Source organism: Syngnathus floridae, chromosome 7 (assembly GCF_059516105.1).
Source record: "Syngnathus floridae isolate MCC-2025c chromosome 7, RoL_Sflo_1.0, whole genome shotgun sequence".
NCBI classification, from domain to species: Eukaryota; Metazoa; Chordata; class Actinopteri; order Syngnathiformes; family Syngnathidae; genus Syngnathus; species Syngnathus floridae.
The window spans coordinates 8,575,840-8,591,053 of NC_142419.1; the positions used below are offsets into that span (position 1 = coordinate 8,575,840).

Genomic DNA, 15,214 nt, shown 5'->3' on the forward strand with positions numbered 1-15,214 from the left:
CACTGCCCCCCCAGATCTTTCCACTGCCCCCAGGGGGGCGGTACCGCCCACTTTGGGAACCACTGGGTTATACGAATGAACCAGATGGCTTGTTCTATTCCTGAACGTAACTCAAGTAGGTCATATTATAGCAGCCGTTTCCTGTTCCACTTTTAGTCATCGTAGTGAAGTGAAGAAAGGAACTTATCCACATCCAAGTCATGTGGGAAACAATTTATGAGGTTTTTCTTTTGCTGCAGGATTGAAAACAGAGTGGGAATTAGATGAGAATTAAAAAAAAAATCATTTCCAAGGTTACATCAAACAGCCATTAATAACAACAGAAACAGAACATGCATTTTTTGCCTGGCAGTCAAAAAAATAATAATTCCAAACCATCGTAACAAACTAAATAGTTCCAACATGTGGTATTTGGGTGACTGCTGGCACCAAAAGCAAAACCATATCCTTGCTTGTTCATGGCCTTTTTTTTCATTTGCAAAGTCAGAATTTTTTAACCAAATACTGTTTTAAGTCAGGATTTTACAGAGAACAGCCAGATTCTTCTGATTTGGTCTTGCACCACCTGGAGGCAGTCTATATTAGTGATGTGCATTCCTGTTCTTAAGTGACCTGAATCTTTAGAATCAGTTCACTCAAACCATTCGTTTAAAAGAATCCCCTCCCTCCCCACACTGTTCTGTTAGCTGCTAATAGTCATTCACAAGAAAACACTCAAACAAGTTTTAAAATAAAAGTTTATTAAAATAAAATAATAATAATAATAATAATAATAATAATAATAACAATAATAATAATAAAATAAACTTTCAAACCAGTAATCTATTGTGAAATTGCAGTAGATATATTGGATAAAAATATTTCGGCGTATATATGCATACATATGTTTTTAAAACTACTGTAAGTATTATAAAATAAAGATTTCCCAAAGAGAAGCATAATCCCCCCGCTGTTGCAAACAGGTCTTTCGTTCCTTGGAAAGTTGTAAATCAACATTCTGGCTCACATACTTCACGTTCATTCACGCCAGGAGACGCAACACGTTCACTTACTGATCCGTTGATGCACAGCAAGGCAGCTCACTTACTGTCTCGTTCGCGAACGGGAAAGTCAGCACTCCTTCACTCACTGATCCATTCTCTCGATGAGCTGTAAAAAGAACGAATCACTTCAGGAAGTGATTCATTGACTCTCGTTCACTGAAAACGTACGTTCTTTTAAACGAATCACTCACTCACGACCCAACACTAGTTTTCGCACTCAAACTAAAGCGTATCGCCTTCCATTCGGCTGCATCAGATAAAACACGCAACTTATGTGACGAATCACTAACATTAGCTACACGACAACTGCAACGACGAAAGAGGTAAGTTACGACTCTAGACCTAAGTTAGCAGCATGTTAGCAATGTTATTTGTAGTACTGCTTGGTTGCAGTACAGAAGTGCGGTCCGCTTTAATAGCATTGTAGCTACCACAGTGCTAACTTTATGATGTTTAGCTTGATTATCCTCGACGAATGTTGGATCTTGCCTGTACCAAGAGTAATACTGTACCGTGGGAATACTCAAAGTCGAGGATTGCAGGCAGGCATGCTCCTGATGATTTTAAAACTCGCAGGTTAAATAAATACTGGTTTTCTTCTCTCTGTTTCAGTGTGTGGATTAGATTAGCAGTGATGGTTGCAGGCAGGCAGGTATGCTCCTGATGATTCTAAAACTCGCGGGTTTAATAAATACTGGTTGTCTTCTTCTCATTGTTTCAGTGTGCGAATTGATGTCTGTTCCTACTTAGACCTGACAGTGGTTGCAGTGTGAAAATGTCTACAAGGACCACCGCAAAGTACGTAGAAGAGAAGGACCGTTGTCAACTACCGGAAGCTCTTTGGCTGCAGCCTTATGTTGCGTTGTACACAGGTTAGTACACCTCTACTTTCTATTATGAATCCTCTTCCAGTGTTTATTTTTAATAGAATTCTATCAAAATCATTGGCTGATTGATTGATTGAACATTTATTGATCCCGGAGGTGGGGAAATTCAGGCCCCAGCAGTATTCATACCACAGAGCGGGTATACAAAAGACACACAGATGGCATGAGCACAACTCAATAGGCTCTCATAAGGCTGCCAGTAAGCGCGAAAGATAAAAGCCAGCAAAGCAAAGCAAAAAGACTAAGGAAAAAAGTAACAGCGGCCATCCAGCTCCCCTCAATATCAGAGAACACCCCAAAACACACAAAGTAGCCTCCACGGAGTCCATAAACAGGTGTAAGGGCAGTCAAGTTCAACGGCTCTCAATGGACCGTGGTCGTGAATCGGTGAAAACATCACAAAACAGGCAAACGTGTGAGCAGCGTCCTGGGCGCGCAGTCGTGCAGATGGTCACCATGGGGCTAGCACGGCAAAGGTCGTTGGTTCCGACGAGCACGAGGGAGCGGACTCACCACAGGGGTCGCGGCTGCGAGGCCAAGGCGAGGGACCCGGTCAGCACCGGCCGGATAAGCAGGAAGCCGTCGTAGGGTCACGCCGGTCTCGACCGATTTTTCCCAGGGTAAAAAAAAATATCCGCTCCAAAGCGATACCAAGGTGCGGTAGAAGGCACCAGCATCGCCGAATGGAAAAAAAGACAGAAAGAAAAAGGAGAAAAGTAGGAAATAAAGAGAAAAAGAGAAAACACTGCTGGGAGGCTTCTACTCACATCAGCGCCATACCAAAAAAAAAAAAAGGTCTTGTATAGGTTTGACCAGTTTCTCTTGAACTGTAACTTTCATTGTTAATGTGTTTGTCTTGTTTTGCAGACATCTGTGAAGCTATTGGTCCTAAGCAGGAGGAGCCAGAGCGCACTCGCATTAAAGAAGATGTGGCCAAAGAGGTCCACCACTTCAATGAACAAATGGAGCAGAAGTTTCTTTGCACCATCAAAGAGGAGGAAGAGCCGGAGCGGCCTTGTAATAAAGAGGAGGGAGAGGACTCCTGCGACATTAAAAACGAGAGAGAAGACTCCTATGACATTGAAAAGGAAGAGGAGGAGGAGGCCTGCGAGATGCCATTGACTGGCGTCCATTTGAAGAGTTTAGATGAGGGTCAACATGAGGTGAGCAAAGGGACGGAGCCTCCAAGCTGCAGCTCAAGTCTACAAATGACCAGAGAAGGTGATGGAGACCACTGTGGGGGATCACAAGCAACTCAATCATTAGGTAGTGATGATGAGTCTCAAAACAAACACAGACAATGTTCTCAGTTTGGATATTTTTTTGCTCATAGCAGTAATATAAAACAACACATGAGAGTGCACACAAGAAAGAAAAACTTTTCCTGCTCAGATTGTGGCCAAAAATTTCTTCGGAGGGAACATTTAAAAACGCACACAAGAATCCACACTGGCGAGAAACCTTTTTCATGCTCAGTTTGCGGACAAAAATTCTCTCAGAGTGGAAATTTAAATACGCACACAAGAATCCACACTGGCGAGAAACTTTTTTCATGCTCAGTTTGTGGCCATAAATGCGGTCGTAAGGGAAGCTTACAACGTCATGCAAAAATCCACACTGGTGAGAAACCTTTTTCATGCACAGTTTGTGGCCAAAAATTTACTCTGAGGGGAAACTTAAATATGCACACAAGACTCCACACTGGTGTGAAACCATTTTCATGCTCAGTTTGTGGCCAAAAATTCAGTCTGGCGGGACAATTAAATAATCATACAAGAATCCACACTGGCGAAAAACCCTTTCCTTGCTCAGATTGTGGCAAAAAATTCTCTCGGAGGGAAACATTACAAACGCACACAAGAATTCACACTGGTGAGAAACCATTTTCATGCTCAGTTTGTGGCCAAAAATTCTCTCAGAGGGGACCTTTAAAAAGGCACTCAAGAATCCACACTGGCGAGAAACCTTTTTCATGCTCAGTTTGTGGCCAAAGATTCTCTGAGAAGGGAACCTTAGAAATTCATACAAGAATCCACACTGGAGAGAAACCTTTTTCATGCTCAGTTTGTGGCCGAAAGTACAGTCGTAAGGGAACCTTAAAAATTCATACAAGAATCCACACTGGCGAGAAACCTTTTTCATGCTTAGTTTGTGGCCAAAAGTTCGGCCGTAAGGGATACTTAGAAATTCATACAAGAATCCACACTGGCGAGAAACCTTTTTCATGCTTAGTTTGTGGCCAAAAGTTTGGTAGTAAGGGATACTTAAAAATTCATGCAAGAATCCACACTGGCGAGAAACCTTTTTCATGCTCATTTTGTGGCCTAAAGTTCAGTCGTAAGGCACACTTAGAAATTCATACAAGAATCCACACTGGTGAGAAACCTTTTTCATGCTCAGTTTGTGGCCAAAGATTCTCTCACAGTGGACTTTTAAAAAGTCATACAAGAACCCACACTGGTGAGAAACCTTTTTCATGCTCAGTTTGTGGCCAAAAATTCTCTGACAAGAGAAACTTAGAAACGCACACCCTAACCCACACTCGCTAGGAACTTTTTTCATGCTCAGTTTGTGGCCAAAGATTCTCTCAGAGTGAATCTTTAAAAAGTCATACAAAAACCCACACTGGTGAGAAACCTTTCTCCTGCTCAGTTTGTGGCCAAAAATTCTCTCACAAGTTAAGCTTAATTAGGTACACAGGAGCCCACACCTAACCCTGTTGCCTGCTCAGTCGGTTGCCAAAAGTCTCTATTGAGAATTGGGGAGATGAGTAATGATCAATGAAGTTCTCACCTTAGGAGACTTCCTGAGTTTTATCATCGATGATGTCGTTAACTGGCCTCGGGATGATAACAGTTTTATAGTTTTCATTATATTTGATGTTGATTTTATTTTTAGTTGTGGATTTTAACTGTAATTTTCTTTTAATTCCTATTCAGGGCAAGTTGCTTAGTTTCTATTAGTGTTTGGGGTTTGTTCAGCTTTTCATGTTTGTTAATGTTAAGGTTTTTGCCCCCATATTTGCCAAGACTTGTTAACTACTCCCCTCCGGACGGCGTTATAGAGCTCTGTACGCCAAAACCAGCAGACACAGAGACAGCTTCTTCCCCCAGGCTGTTGCTCTGATGAACTCACACTCTTAGAGTCTCAGAGTCATTACTGTGCAATAACATCCTGCTCTCCACACCTTTTTTGAATTGTCTACACTGTTTGTACTGTGTCCTCTCTGCATCCATTGCAGCCTGGTCATCCTGGAAGAGGGACCCTCCCATCTGTGGTCTCTCCTCAAGGTTTCTCATTTCCCCTAGCTGGAGTTTTGAGTTTTTCCTTGCCCTCTTGGGAGTTTAAGATCAGGGGATGTTTGAGAATATTTGCCATTTTTCACATGTCCTGAGCGTTGTTAGTCACCTAAATGTTGATTTATCGAAGTCAAATTCCTTGTTTGGCACGCTCAAACATGGCGAATAAAAGCTCTTGAATCTTGAAGAAAAATAAGAAGCAAGCAAGACACTTTTTTTTCCCTGACAAACGCCAGTTCTGATTCAGCCCTGCACTCTGCACCGGAAAAAGCTAACCAATCAAAAAGGGGCCTGACACACCATATCCGAAGCGAAATAAGACAACTACAGGGAGAAATAGAAAGCTGAGCTGCACAATGATTTAAACTCTCTTCCAAAAGTGAGGCCAATTATTTTTATTTTGCAGTGAAAATAGATTTTGTAATTTGTGTAGAAATGCTGAATGACAAACTATGAAAGCATGTGGAATGCCTTGGATTCGTGAAATAAAATGAGTGAATAATAATGGAATGACATTGAACAATGTGGAATCATGTGGAGGAATATTGAATCATACGGAATAATGAATGATATTAAACAATGACGAAAGATGACACGTGTCATGTGATACACCTTAAGAAATGGAGATCCATGAGATGGAAGGCTTCATCTGGCATCAATGACGCAAAGCGGCTGAAAGCTTTCTTTTCTTTTCTTTTTGGGGAAAACGTGCACAAAATGTTTTTGGGTTTTTTTTGCACGCAATGTTGGTTTGTGGCTGGGCAACAACAACACAAAAACTTCCCACGGCCCCTCGCTAGAGGGCGTCCGGGACCTCTCTCAAATGACTATCATTACGTAACAGGAAGTAAATCGACTATAATGCTTTTTTTTTCCATTTGGTTACACACACACATTCACGCAGTCACATGTGGGAATCGAATTCATGGTGTCGGCACACAAGGCAAGCAAGTGCATCCCTACACCATCGGCGACTCCCACGACGATGGTTTAAGGACTGAAAACAGAAGCTTACCGCATTCTATTAGGCTGCATCAGATAAACTCGCAACTTATGTGGTGACAAGTTAACCTTAGTTACACTACAACCGCAACGACGAAGGAGGTAAGTTACAACTCTGGACCCAAGTTATCACGTTAGCACTGTTATTCCTAGTACTGCTTGGTTGCAATACAGAAGTGCGGCTCGCTGCTTCTAGCATGGTAGCTACCACAGTGCTAACTTTCTATTTAGCTTGATTATTGCCATTACCGTTGACTTACAACTGACTATTGTCAAGTACAGGGGTGGGCAATTAATTTTTACAAGGGGCCACATGAAAAACCTGAGTTGTGTCAGAGGGCCACACCTACGATAACTTAAACCTGCTCAATTTTCATCCATTGTAAAATGCACTAAATTATTTATTTTAAATAGTTGGTACTGGTAATTAGAAGGATACAATTATTCTGTTTATATTTATATTAAGCTATGTGAAATTGTGATGTAAAGGTCAAATAAAACAATTATTAATCAGTACAATTTATTCCTAACTTCATTAACTTTTCCTCAAATGACAAAGCCGCTCCATCTCTGGGTGTGAAGTTTGATAAAAAGTCCTTGTTGGGCTTGCAGTTTTGCTCGCAATGCATCAGCCTCTGATGCGCCCTGTTTATCAGACAGATGTATTTTTTCTCATGCTTGGTCGTGTAGTGGCGACTCAAATCATATTCTTTAAACACAGCGACCTGTGTACCACAAATCAGGCACATGGCTTTACCTTTCATTTCTGTAAAGAAATACTTGGCAGTCCATGTCTTGTTGAAAACACGGCGCTCCTTGTCAACTTTTCTTTTCTGAGGGTCAGCACACGTTTCTTGGGCAGCGTTACTTCGCACTGTTCACCTTCACGCACAGCTCACATACACGTACGCTACACGGAAGTGCGACGCCTTTCAAAATAAAAGCAAAACAGTTGTATTGTACGCACGACACAATTTTTTTTTTTAAATTACGTATAATGTTTTCATAAACATTCTTTATTTAAATAAATGGGGAAACAAAGAAAATAAATAAAATAGATAAAATATGAACATCTACACAAGACTTTTATGAACCTTTATTGTAGTTTTATACACTTAATTGTTTTTAAATAATTTTGTATTTTTAAACACTTGTATTTTTTTAAGTCAAACCGACTTGCAGAAACATTTTTATTTATTTATATAAATAAATAAAAAAAATAATATGAGTAAATATATTGTTACAATATACACACAAGACTTTTATTAACCTTTTTGAAGTGTAAACGTGTCTGGCTCCTCTCTGCTCTTGCGTGCTGGCCGACTGTCGCGTCCCCAGTATAAATTTCTAAAAAAATCCGTGATAGTGAGGCCGCGAAAAGTGAAGGGCGAAGTAGCGAGGGATTACTGTACTGGTTGTCTTCTCCTCTTTGTTTCAGTGTGTGAGTTAACGTCTGTTCCTACTTAGTCCTGACAGTGGTTGCAGTGAGAAAATGTTTGCAAGGACCACAGCAAAGTACGTGGAGGAAAAGGACCGTGGTCGTCAACGACCGGAAGCTCTTTGGCTGCAGCCTTATGTTGTGTTGCACAGAGCAGGTCAGTAGATGGCTCTTTTCTATTATGAATCTTCCTCCAGTGTTTATTTTTAGTAGAATTCTATCAAAATTATTGGCAGATTGAAAAAGGTCTTGTATAGGTTTGACCAATTTCCCTTCAACTGTAACTTTCATAGGTGTTTGTCTTGTTTTGCAGACATCAGTGAAGCTATTGGTCCTAAGCAGGAGGAGCCAGAGCGCACTCGCATTAAAGACGAAGATGTGGCCAAAGAGGTCCAGCACTTCAATGAACAAATGGAGCAGAAGTTTCTTTGCACCATAAAAGAGGAGGAAGAGCCGCAGCGGCCTTGTAATAAAGAGGATGGAGAGGACTCCTGCGACATTAAAAACGAGAGAGAAGACTCCTATGACATTGAAAAGGAAGAGGAGGAGGAGGCCTGCGAGATGCCATTGACTGGTGTCCATTTGAAGAGTTTAGATGAGGGTCAACGTGAGGTGAGCAAAGGGGCGGAGCCTTCAAGCTGCAGCTCAAGTCAACAAATGACCAGAGAAGGTGGAGACCACTGTGGGGGATCACAAGCAACTCCATCATTAGGTAGTGATGATGAGTCTCAAAACAAACACAGACAATGTTCTCAGTTTGGATTTTTTTTTGCTCATAGCAGTAATATAAAACAACACATGAGAATGCACGCAAGAAAGAAAAACTTTTCCTGCTCAGATTGTGGCCAAAAATTCTCTCAGAGGGGATCTTTAAAAACGCACTCAAGAATCCACACTGGAGAGAAACTTTTTTCATGTTCAGTTTGTGGCCAAAAATTCCCTCTGAGGGCATCTCTAAAAAGGCACACAAGAATTCACACTGGTGAGAAACCATTTTCATGCTCAGTTTGTGGCCAAAAATTCTCTCGGAGGGAACCTTTAAAAACACACACAAGAATCCACACTGGCGAGAAACCTTTTTCATGCTCAGTTTGTGGCCGAAAATTCTCTCACAGGGGATCTTTAAAAACGCACAAAAGAATCCACACTGGCGAGAAACCTTTTTCATGCTCAGTTTGTGGCCAAATGTTCTCTGACACGGGTACCTTAAAAAGACATTCAAGAATCCACACTGGCGAGAAACCTTATTCATGCTCAGTTTGTGGCCAAATATTCTCTGACAAGGGAACCTCACAAAGACACACAAGAATCCACACTGGTGAGAAACCTTTTTCATGCTCAGTTTGTGGCCAAAGATTTGGTCAGAAGACACACTTAAAAAAACATACAAGAATCCACACTGGTGAGAAACCTTTTTCATGCTCAGTTTGTGGCCAAAGATTTGGTCAGAAGACACACTTAAAAAAGCATACAAGAATCCACACTGGCGAGAAACCTTTTTCATGCTCAGTTTGTGGCCAAATATTCTCTGACAAGGGAACCTTAAAACTACATACAAGAATCCACACTGGTGAGAAACCTTTTTCATGCTCAGTTTGCGGCCAAAAATTCTCTCAAAGGGGAAGTTTAAATACGCACACAAGAATCCACACTGGCGAGAAACCTTTTTCCTGCTCAGTTTGCGGCCAAAAATTCTCTCAGAGGGCAAATTTAAAAACGCACTCAAGAATCCACACTGGCGAGAAACCTTTTTCATGCTCAGTTTGCGGCCAAAAATTCTCTCAGAGGGCAAATTTAAAAACGCACTCAAGAATCCACACTGGCGAGAAACCTTTTTCATGCTCAGTTTGTGGCCAAAGATTCTCTGAGAAGGGAACCTTACAAATTCATACAAGAATCCACACTAGCGAGAAACCTTTTTCATGCTCAGTTTGCGGCCAAAAATTCTCTCAAAGGGGAAGTTTAAATACGCACACAAGAATCCACACTGGCGAGAAACCTTGTTCCTGCTCAGTTTGCGGCCAAAAATTCTCTCAGAGGGCAAATTTAAAAAGGCACTCAAGAATCCACACTGGCGAGAAACCTTTTTCATGCTCAGTTTGTGGCCAAAGATTCTCTGAGAAGGGAACCTTACAAATTCATACAAGAATCCACACTGGCGAGAAACCTTTTTCATGCTCAGTTTGTGGCCAAAAGTTCGGTCGTAAGGGATACTTAAAAATTCATTTAAGAATCCACACTGGTAAGAAACCTTTTTCATGCTCAGTTTGTGGCCAAAGTTTTTCAGCGAAGAGAAGCTTAAACGGTCATACAAGAATCCACACTGGTGAGAACCCTGTTGCCTGCTCAGTCACTTGCCAAAGAGTCTCTATTGAGAATTCCGAGTGTGTTGGGGAGATGAGCAATGATCCGTGACGTTTTCACCTTCTATTTGAGCAGACTTCATGAGTTTTTGCATCGATGACACTATAGTTAACTGGCCTCGGGTTGATAATTGTTTTGTTATTTTCATTATACTTGATTATTTTGTTTTGTTTGTTGTGGATTTTAACTGTAATTAGTTTTAATTCATATTCAGGGCAAGTTGCTTAGTTTCTATTAGTGTTTAAGGTTTAGTTTTGTTCAGCTTAACTTTTTTTGCGAAGCACGTGGATGGAAAGCTTCAAGCTTTCTGGCTAGTTAACATTAGTGTTAAACAGCACGCACGGTAAACGCACGCTATGCTATTAAAATCTATTCGAGTTGTGGGTTGTTGTTTTTTTGGAAAAAGTGCACAAAAGGGTTTTTTTTGGCACGAAATGTTGGTTTGTGGCTGGGCAACAACAACACAAAAACCTCCCACGGCCCTTCGCTAGAGGGCATCCCGGACCTCTCGCTCAAATGACATTATTACCTAACAGGAAGTAAATCGACTACAATGTTTTGTTGTTGTTTTTCCTTGTGGTCACTCACACATTCACGCAGTCATACGTGGGAATCGAATTCATGGTGTCGGCACACAAGGCAAGCAAGTGCATCCCTACACCATCGGCGACTCCCACGACGATGGTTTAAGGACTGAAACAGAAGCTTACTGCATTCTATTCGGCTGCATCATATAAACACGCAACTTATGTGGTGACAAGTTAACCTTAGCTACACTACAATCGCAACGACGAAAGAGGTAAGTTACGACTCTGGACCCAAGTTATCATGTTAGCACTGTTATTCCGAGTACCGCTTGGTTGCAGTATAGAAGTGCGGCTCGCTGCTTCTAGCATGGTAGCTACCACAGTGCTAACTTTCTATTTAGCTTGATTATTGCCATTACCGTTGACTTACAACTGACTATTGTCAAGTAGCTGCAAAGGCTACTCTGAGCAGCGTCCTCGACGAATGTTGGCTATCAAATGAGCCATCATCGCATGCTGGTTCTTGCCTGTACCGAGAGTAATATTGTAATCGCTCATTTATTGCGGATAATTGGTTCACGGACCACCTGCGATAGGTGAAAATCCGCGATATAGAGAAAATATATTGTTACAATATCCATAAGACTTTTATGAACATTTATTGTATTTTATTGTATTTTAAACACTGTATATTGTACTTTAAAATGTTTTTGTATACTTAAGTAAAAAATTTAAAGTCAAACTGATTTTCATGAAACATATTGTATTTAAATAAATGGGGGAAAGAAAGAAAATAAATAAGAGTAAATATATACATCTACACAAGACTTTTATGAACCTTTATTGTAGTTTTATACACTTGTTTTTTTAAATAATTTTTGTATTATTAAACACTTGTATTTTTTTAAAGTCTAATTGACTTGCAGAAACATTCTTATTTATTTAAATAAATAAATAAGAAAACTAATATGAGTAAGATTAATATATTGTTGCAATATACACACAAGACTTTTATGAACCTTTTTTGAAGTGTAAACGTGTCTGGCTCCTCTCTGCTCTTGCGTGCTGGCCGACTGTCGCATCCCCAATATAGATTTCTAAAAAAATCCGTGATAGAGTGAGGTCGGGATAAGTGAAGGGCGAAGTAGCGAGAGATTACTGTACCAGTTGTCTTCTCTTTGTTTTAGTGTGTTAGTTAATGTCTGTTCCTACTTAGACCGGACAGTGGTTGCAGCGAGAAAATGTTTGCAAGGACCGCAGCAAAGTATTTGGAGGAAAAGGACCATAGTCGTCAACGACCGGAAGCTCTTTGGCTGCAGCATACAAGAATCCACACTGGTGAGAAATCTTTTTCATGCTCAGTTTGTGGCCAAATATTCTCTGACAAGGTTGTGTTGCACAGAGCAGGTCAGTTAGTACATTTTGAATCCTCTTCCAGTGTTTATTGTTGGTAGAATTTGATCAAAATCATGTGTGATAGGCAGATTGAAAAAGTCCTTGTGTAGGTTTGACCAGTTTCTCTTCAACTGTGACTTTCATGTGTGTTTGTCTTGTTTTGCAGACATCAGTGAAGCTATTGGTCCTAAGCAGGAGGAGCCAGAGCGCACTCGCATTAAAGAGGAAGATGTGGCCAAAGAGGTCCAGCACTTCAATGAACAAATGGAGCAGAAGTTTCTTTGCACCATAAAAGTGGAGGAAGATCTGGAGCGGCCTTGTAATAAAGAGGAGGGAGAGGACTCCTGTGACATTAAAAATGAGAGCGAAGAGTCCTATGACATTAAAAAGGAAGAGGCGGAGGATACCTGCAAGATGCTATTGACTGCTGTCCATTTGAAGAGTTTAGATGAGGGTCAACATGAGGTGAGCAAAGAGGCGGAGCCTCCAAGCTGCAGCTCAAGTCTACAAATGACCAGAGAAGGTGATGGAGACCACTGTGGGGGATCACAAGCACCTCCATCATCAGATAATAATGACATGTTGTCACATGTTCCTGCTGCTGGTGTTGGTGCTGTTGCTGCTGCTGCTGATGAGTCTCAAAACAAACACGGACAATGTTCTCAGTGTGGAATTTTTTTTGCTCATAGCAGTAGTTTGAAACAACACATGAGAATGCACACAAGAAAGAAAAACTTTTCCTGCTTAGATTGTGGCCAAAATTTCTCACGGAGGGACACTTTAAAAACGCACACAAGAATCCACACTGGCGAGAAACCTTTTTCATGCTCAGTTTGTGGCCGAAAATTCTCTCACAGGGGCTCTTTAAAAACGCACACAAGAATCCACACTGGCGAGAAACCTTTTTCATGCTCAGTTTGTGGCAAAATATTCTGTCAGAGGCAAAACTTAAAAAGGCACACAAGAATCCACACTGGTGAGAAACCTTTTTCATGCTCAGTTTGTGGCCAAATATTTTCTGACAAGGGAACCTTAAAGACACATACAAGAAGCCACACTGGTGAGAAACCTTTTTCATGCTCAGTTTGCAGCCAAAAATTCTCTCAGAGGGGAAGTTTAAATATGCACACAAGAATCCACACTGGCGAGAAACCTTTTTTATGCTCAGTTTGTGGCCAAAAATTCTCTCAGGCGAGACGTTTAAAAAGGCACACAAGAATCCACACTGGCGAGAAACCTTTTTCATGCTCAGTTTGTGGCCAAAAATTCTCTCAGAGGGGACCTTTAAAAAGGCACACAAGAATCCACACTGGCGAGAAACCTTTTTCATGCTCAGTTTGTGGCCATAAATTCGGTAGTAAGGGACACTTACAAATTCATACAAGAATCCACACTGGCGAGAAACCTTTTTCATGCTCAGTTTGTGGCCAAAGATTCTCTGAGAAGGGAAAGTTAAAAAGTCATACAAGAATCCACACTGGCGAGAAACCTTTTTCATGCTCAGTTTGTGGCCAAAGATTCTCTGAGAAGAGAACCTTAGAAATTCATACAAGAATCCACACTGGCGAGAAACCTTTTTCATGCTCAGTTTGTGGCCGAAAGTTCAGTCGTAAGGGATACTTAGAAATTCACACAAGAATCCACACTGGTGAGAAACCATTTTCATGCTCAGTTTGTGGCCAAAGTTTTTCAGCGAAGAGAAGCTTAAATAGTCATACAAGAATCCACACTGGCGAGAACCCTGTTGCCTGCTCAGTCACTTGCCAAAGAGTCTCTAATGAGAATTCCGAGTGTGTTGGGGGGATGAGCAATGATCCGTGAAGTTTTCACCTGTTGTTCGTGGGTATTTGCATCGGTGATAATATACCTAGTTAACTGGTCTTGGGATTATAATAGTTCTGTAATTTTCATTATGCTTAAAGTTTTAGTCACACACACATGTGGGTGTGGTGAAAAAATGTCCTCTGCATTTAATCCATCCCCATGTGATTTTGATCCAACCCCTGGGGGAGAGGGGAGCAGTGAGTAGCAGCGGTACCACGCTCAGGAATCATTTGGTGATCCCCAATTCCAACCGTTAATGCTGAGTGCCAAGCAGGGAGGTAATGGGTCCCATATTTATAGTCTTTGGTATGACCCGGCCGGGGTTGCAACCCATGACCTTCCAAGCTCAGGGCGGACAGTCTACCACTTGGCCACTGAGGTGGTGCACTTATATGTGATGTTTACTTTGTGTTTAGTTGTGGATTCTAACTGTAATTTTAATTCATTTTCAGAGCAAGTTGCTTAGTTTCTATTAATGTTTAAGGTTTAGTTTTGTTCATCTTTTCATGTTCATGCACAATGATTAAAACTCTCCTCCAAATCTCTCGGGACCTGAAATGGACCGGCCACATAGACTCTGTCCGGAAGAAGGCCCAGCAGAGGCTGTACTTCCTGAGACAGCTCAAGAAGTTCAACCTGCCGCGGGAGCTGCTGAAGACCTTCTACACTGCCATCATCCAGTCTGTCCTCTGCACCTCCATCACTGTCTGGTTTGGATCGGCCTCCAAACAAGACAAGCACAGACTGCAACGGACAATAAGGACTGCAGAAAAGATAATTGGAATCAACCTCCCATCTATTCAAGACTTGTACCTGACCAGGACCAGGAAACGTGCAAGTAACATCTCAACAGACCCTTCGCACCCAGGTTGCAGCCTGTTTGAACTACTCCCCTCCGGACGCCGTTATAGAGCTCTGTACACTAAAACCACCAGACACAGAGACAGCTTCTTCCCCCAGGCTGTCGCTCTGATGAACTCACACCACTCTTAGAGTCTCAGAGTCATTACTGTGCAATAACATCCTGCTTTCCACACCTTTTTTGTTTACACTGTTTGTACTATGTGTCCTCTCTGCATCCATTGCAGCCTGGTCATCCTAGAAGAGGGACCCTCCCATCTGTGGACTTTTCTCAAGGTTTCTCATTTCCCATAGCTGGAGTTTTGAGTTTTCCCTTGCCCTCTTGGGAGTTTAAGATCTGGGGATGTTTGAGAATATCTTTCGTTCTTCACATGTGCTGAGTGTTGTTGTTAGTCACCTAAATGTTGAACAGAGGCTGTGATTTACCGAAGTCAAATTCCTTGTTTGGCACGCTCAAACATGGCGAATAAAAAACTCTTGAATCTTGAATCAAAGGTGAGGCCAATTCTTTTCATTTTGCAGTAAAAGTAGATGAAGCAATTCGTGTAGAAATGCTGAATGACAAAATATGAAA

General features: G+C 41.5%; 2 protein-coding genes, 1 long non-coding RNA gene and 1 pseudogene across 10 annotated transcripts in view; 3 read left to right on the top strand and 1 right to left on the bottom strand.

Moving 5' to 3' along the window:
• LOC148395038 (uncharacterized) lies at nt 1-7,150 on the bottom strand. The gene is made up of 3 exons (XR_015859470.1): nt 6,989-7,150; nt 1,053-1,149; nt 1-233 (listed from the first exon to the last, which is right to left on the bottom strand). It is a non-coding gene; the product is annotated as an uncharacterized LOC148395038 (long non-coding RNA).
• LOC148395039 (uncharacterized) lies at nt 1,086-15,124 on the top strand. Of its 7 annotated transcripts, none has more exons than XM_088381037.1 (4): nt 1,087-1,366; nt 1,656-1,695; nt 1,794-1,915; nt 7,983-10,592. In XM_088381037.1, the coding sequence occupies exons 3-4, from the start codon at nt 1,819-1,821 to the stop codon at nt 10,082-10,084; spliced, it is 2,199 nt and encodes a 732-aa protein (XP_088237163.1). In that variant the 5' UTR covers nt 1,087-1,366; nt 1,656-1,695; nt 1,794-1,818; the 3' UTR covers nt 10,085-10,592. The 7 variants fall into 7 exon arrangements, with proteins under 7 accessions (XP_088237164.1, XP_088237165.1, XP_088237163.1 ...); XM_088381040.1 differs by lacking the exon at nt 7,983-10,592 and adding an exon at nt 2,798-5,822 and having other exon boundaries at nt 1,120-1,366; XM_088381041.1 differs by lacking the exons at nt 1,087-1,366; nt 1,656-1,695; nt 1,794-1,915 and adding exons at nt 6,095-6,333; nt 7,699-7,826; nt 14,354-15,124 and having other exon boundaries at nt 7,983-8,381.
• Nucleotides 10,687-13,550, top strand: LOC148395040 (uncharacterized; annotated as a pseudogene). Its single transcript, XR_015859469.1, has 3 exons — nt 10,687-10,832; nt 11,777-11,898; nt 12,122-13,550. The product of XR_015859469.1 is annotated as an uncharacterized LOC148395040 (transcript).
• The window catches only part of LOC148395041 (uncharacterized), a 15,710-nt gene continuing 11,258 nt past the window's right edge, over nt 10,763-15,214 (top strand). Inside the window, exon 1 of the mRNA XM_088381043.1 lies at nt 10,763-10,832. The gene's annotated coding sequence lies outside the window, so the exon portion shown is untranslated. The remainder of the gene's footprint in view (nt 10,833-15,214) is intronic.

Excerpts from the sequence above, each read along its gene's own strand:
- LOC148395039 (XM_088381036.1), top strand. The coding sequence starts at position 7,724 with ATGTTTGCAAGGACCACAGCAAAGTACGTGGAGGAAAAGGACCGTGGT. Across the intron at positions 7,827-7,982 it reads TGTTGTGTTGCACAGAGCAG|ACATCAGTGAAGCTATTGGT; the intron begins GTCAGTAGATGG and ends CTTGTTTTGCAG.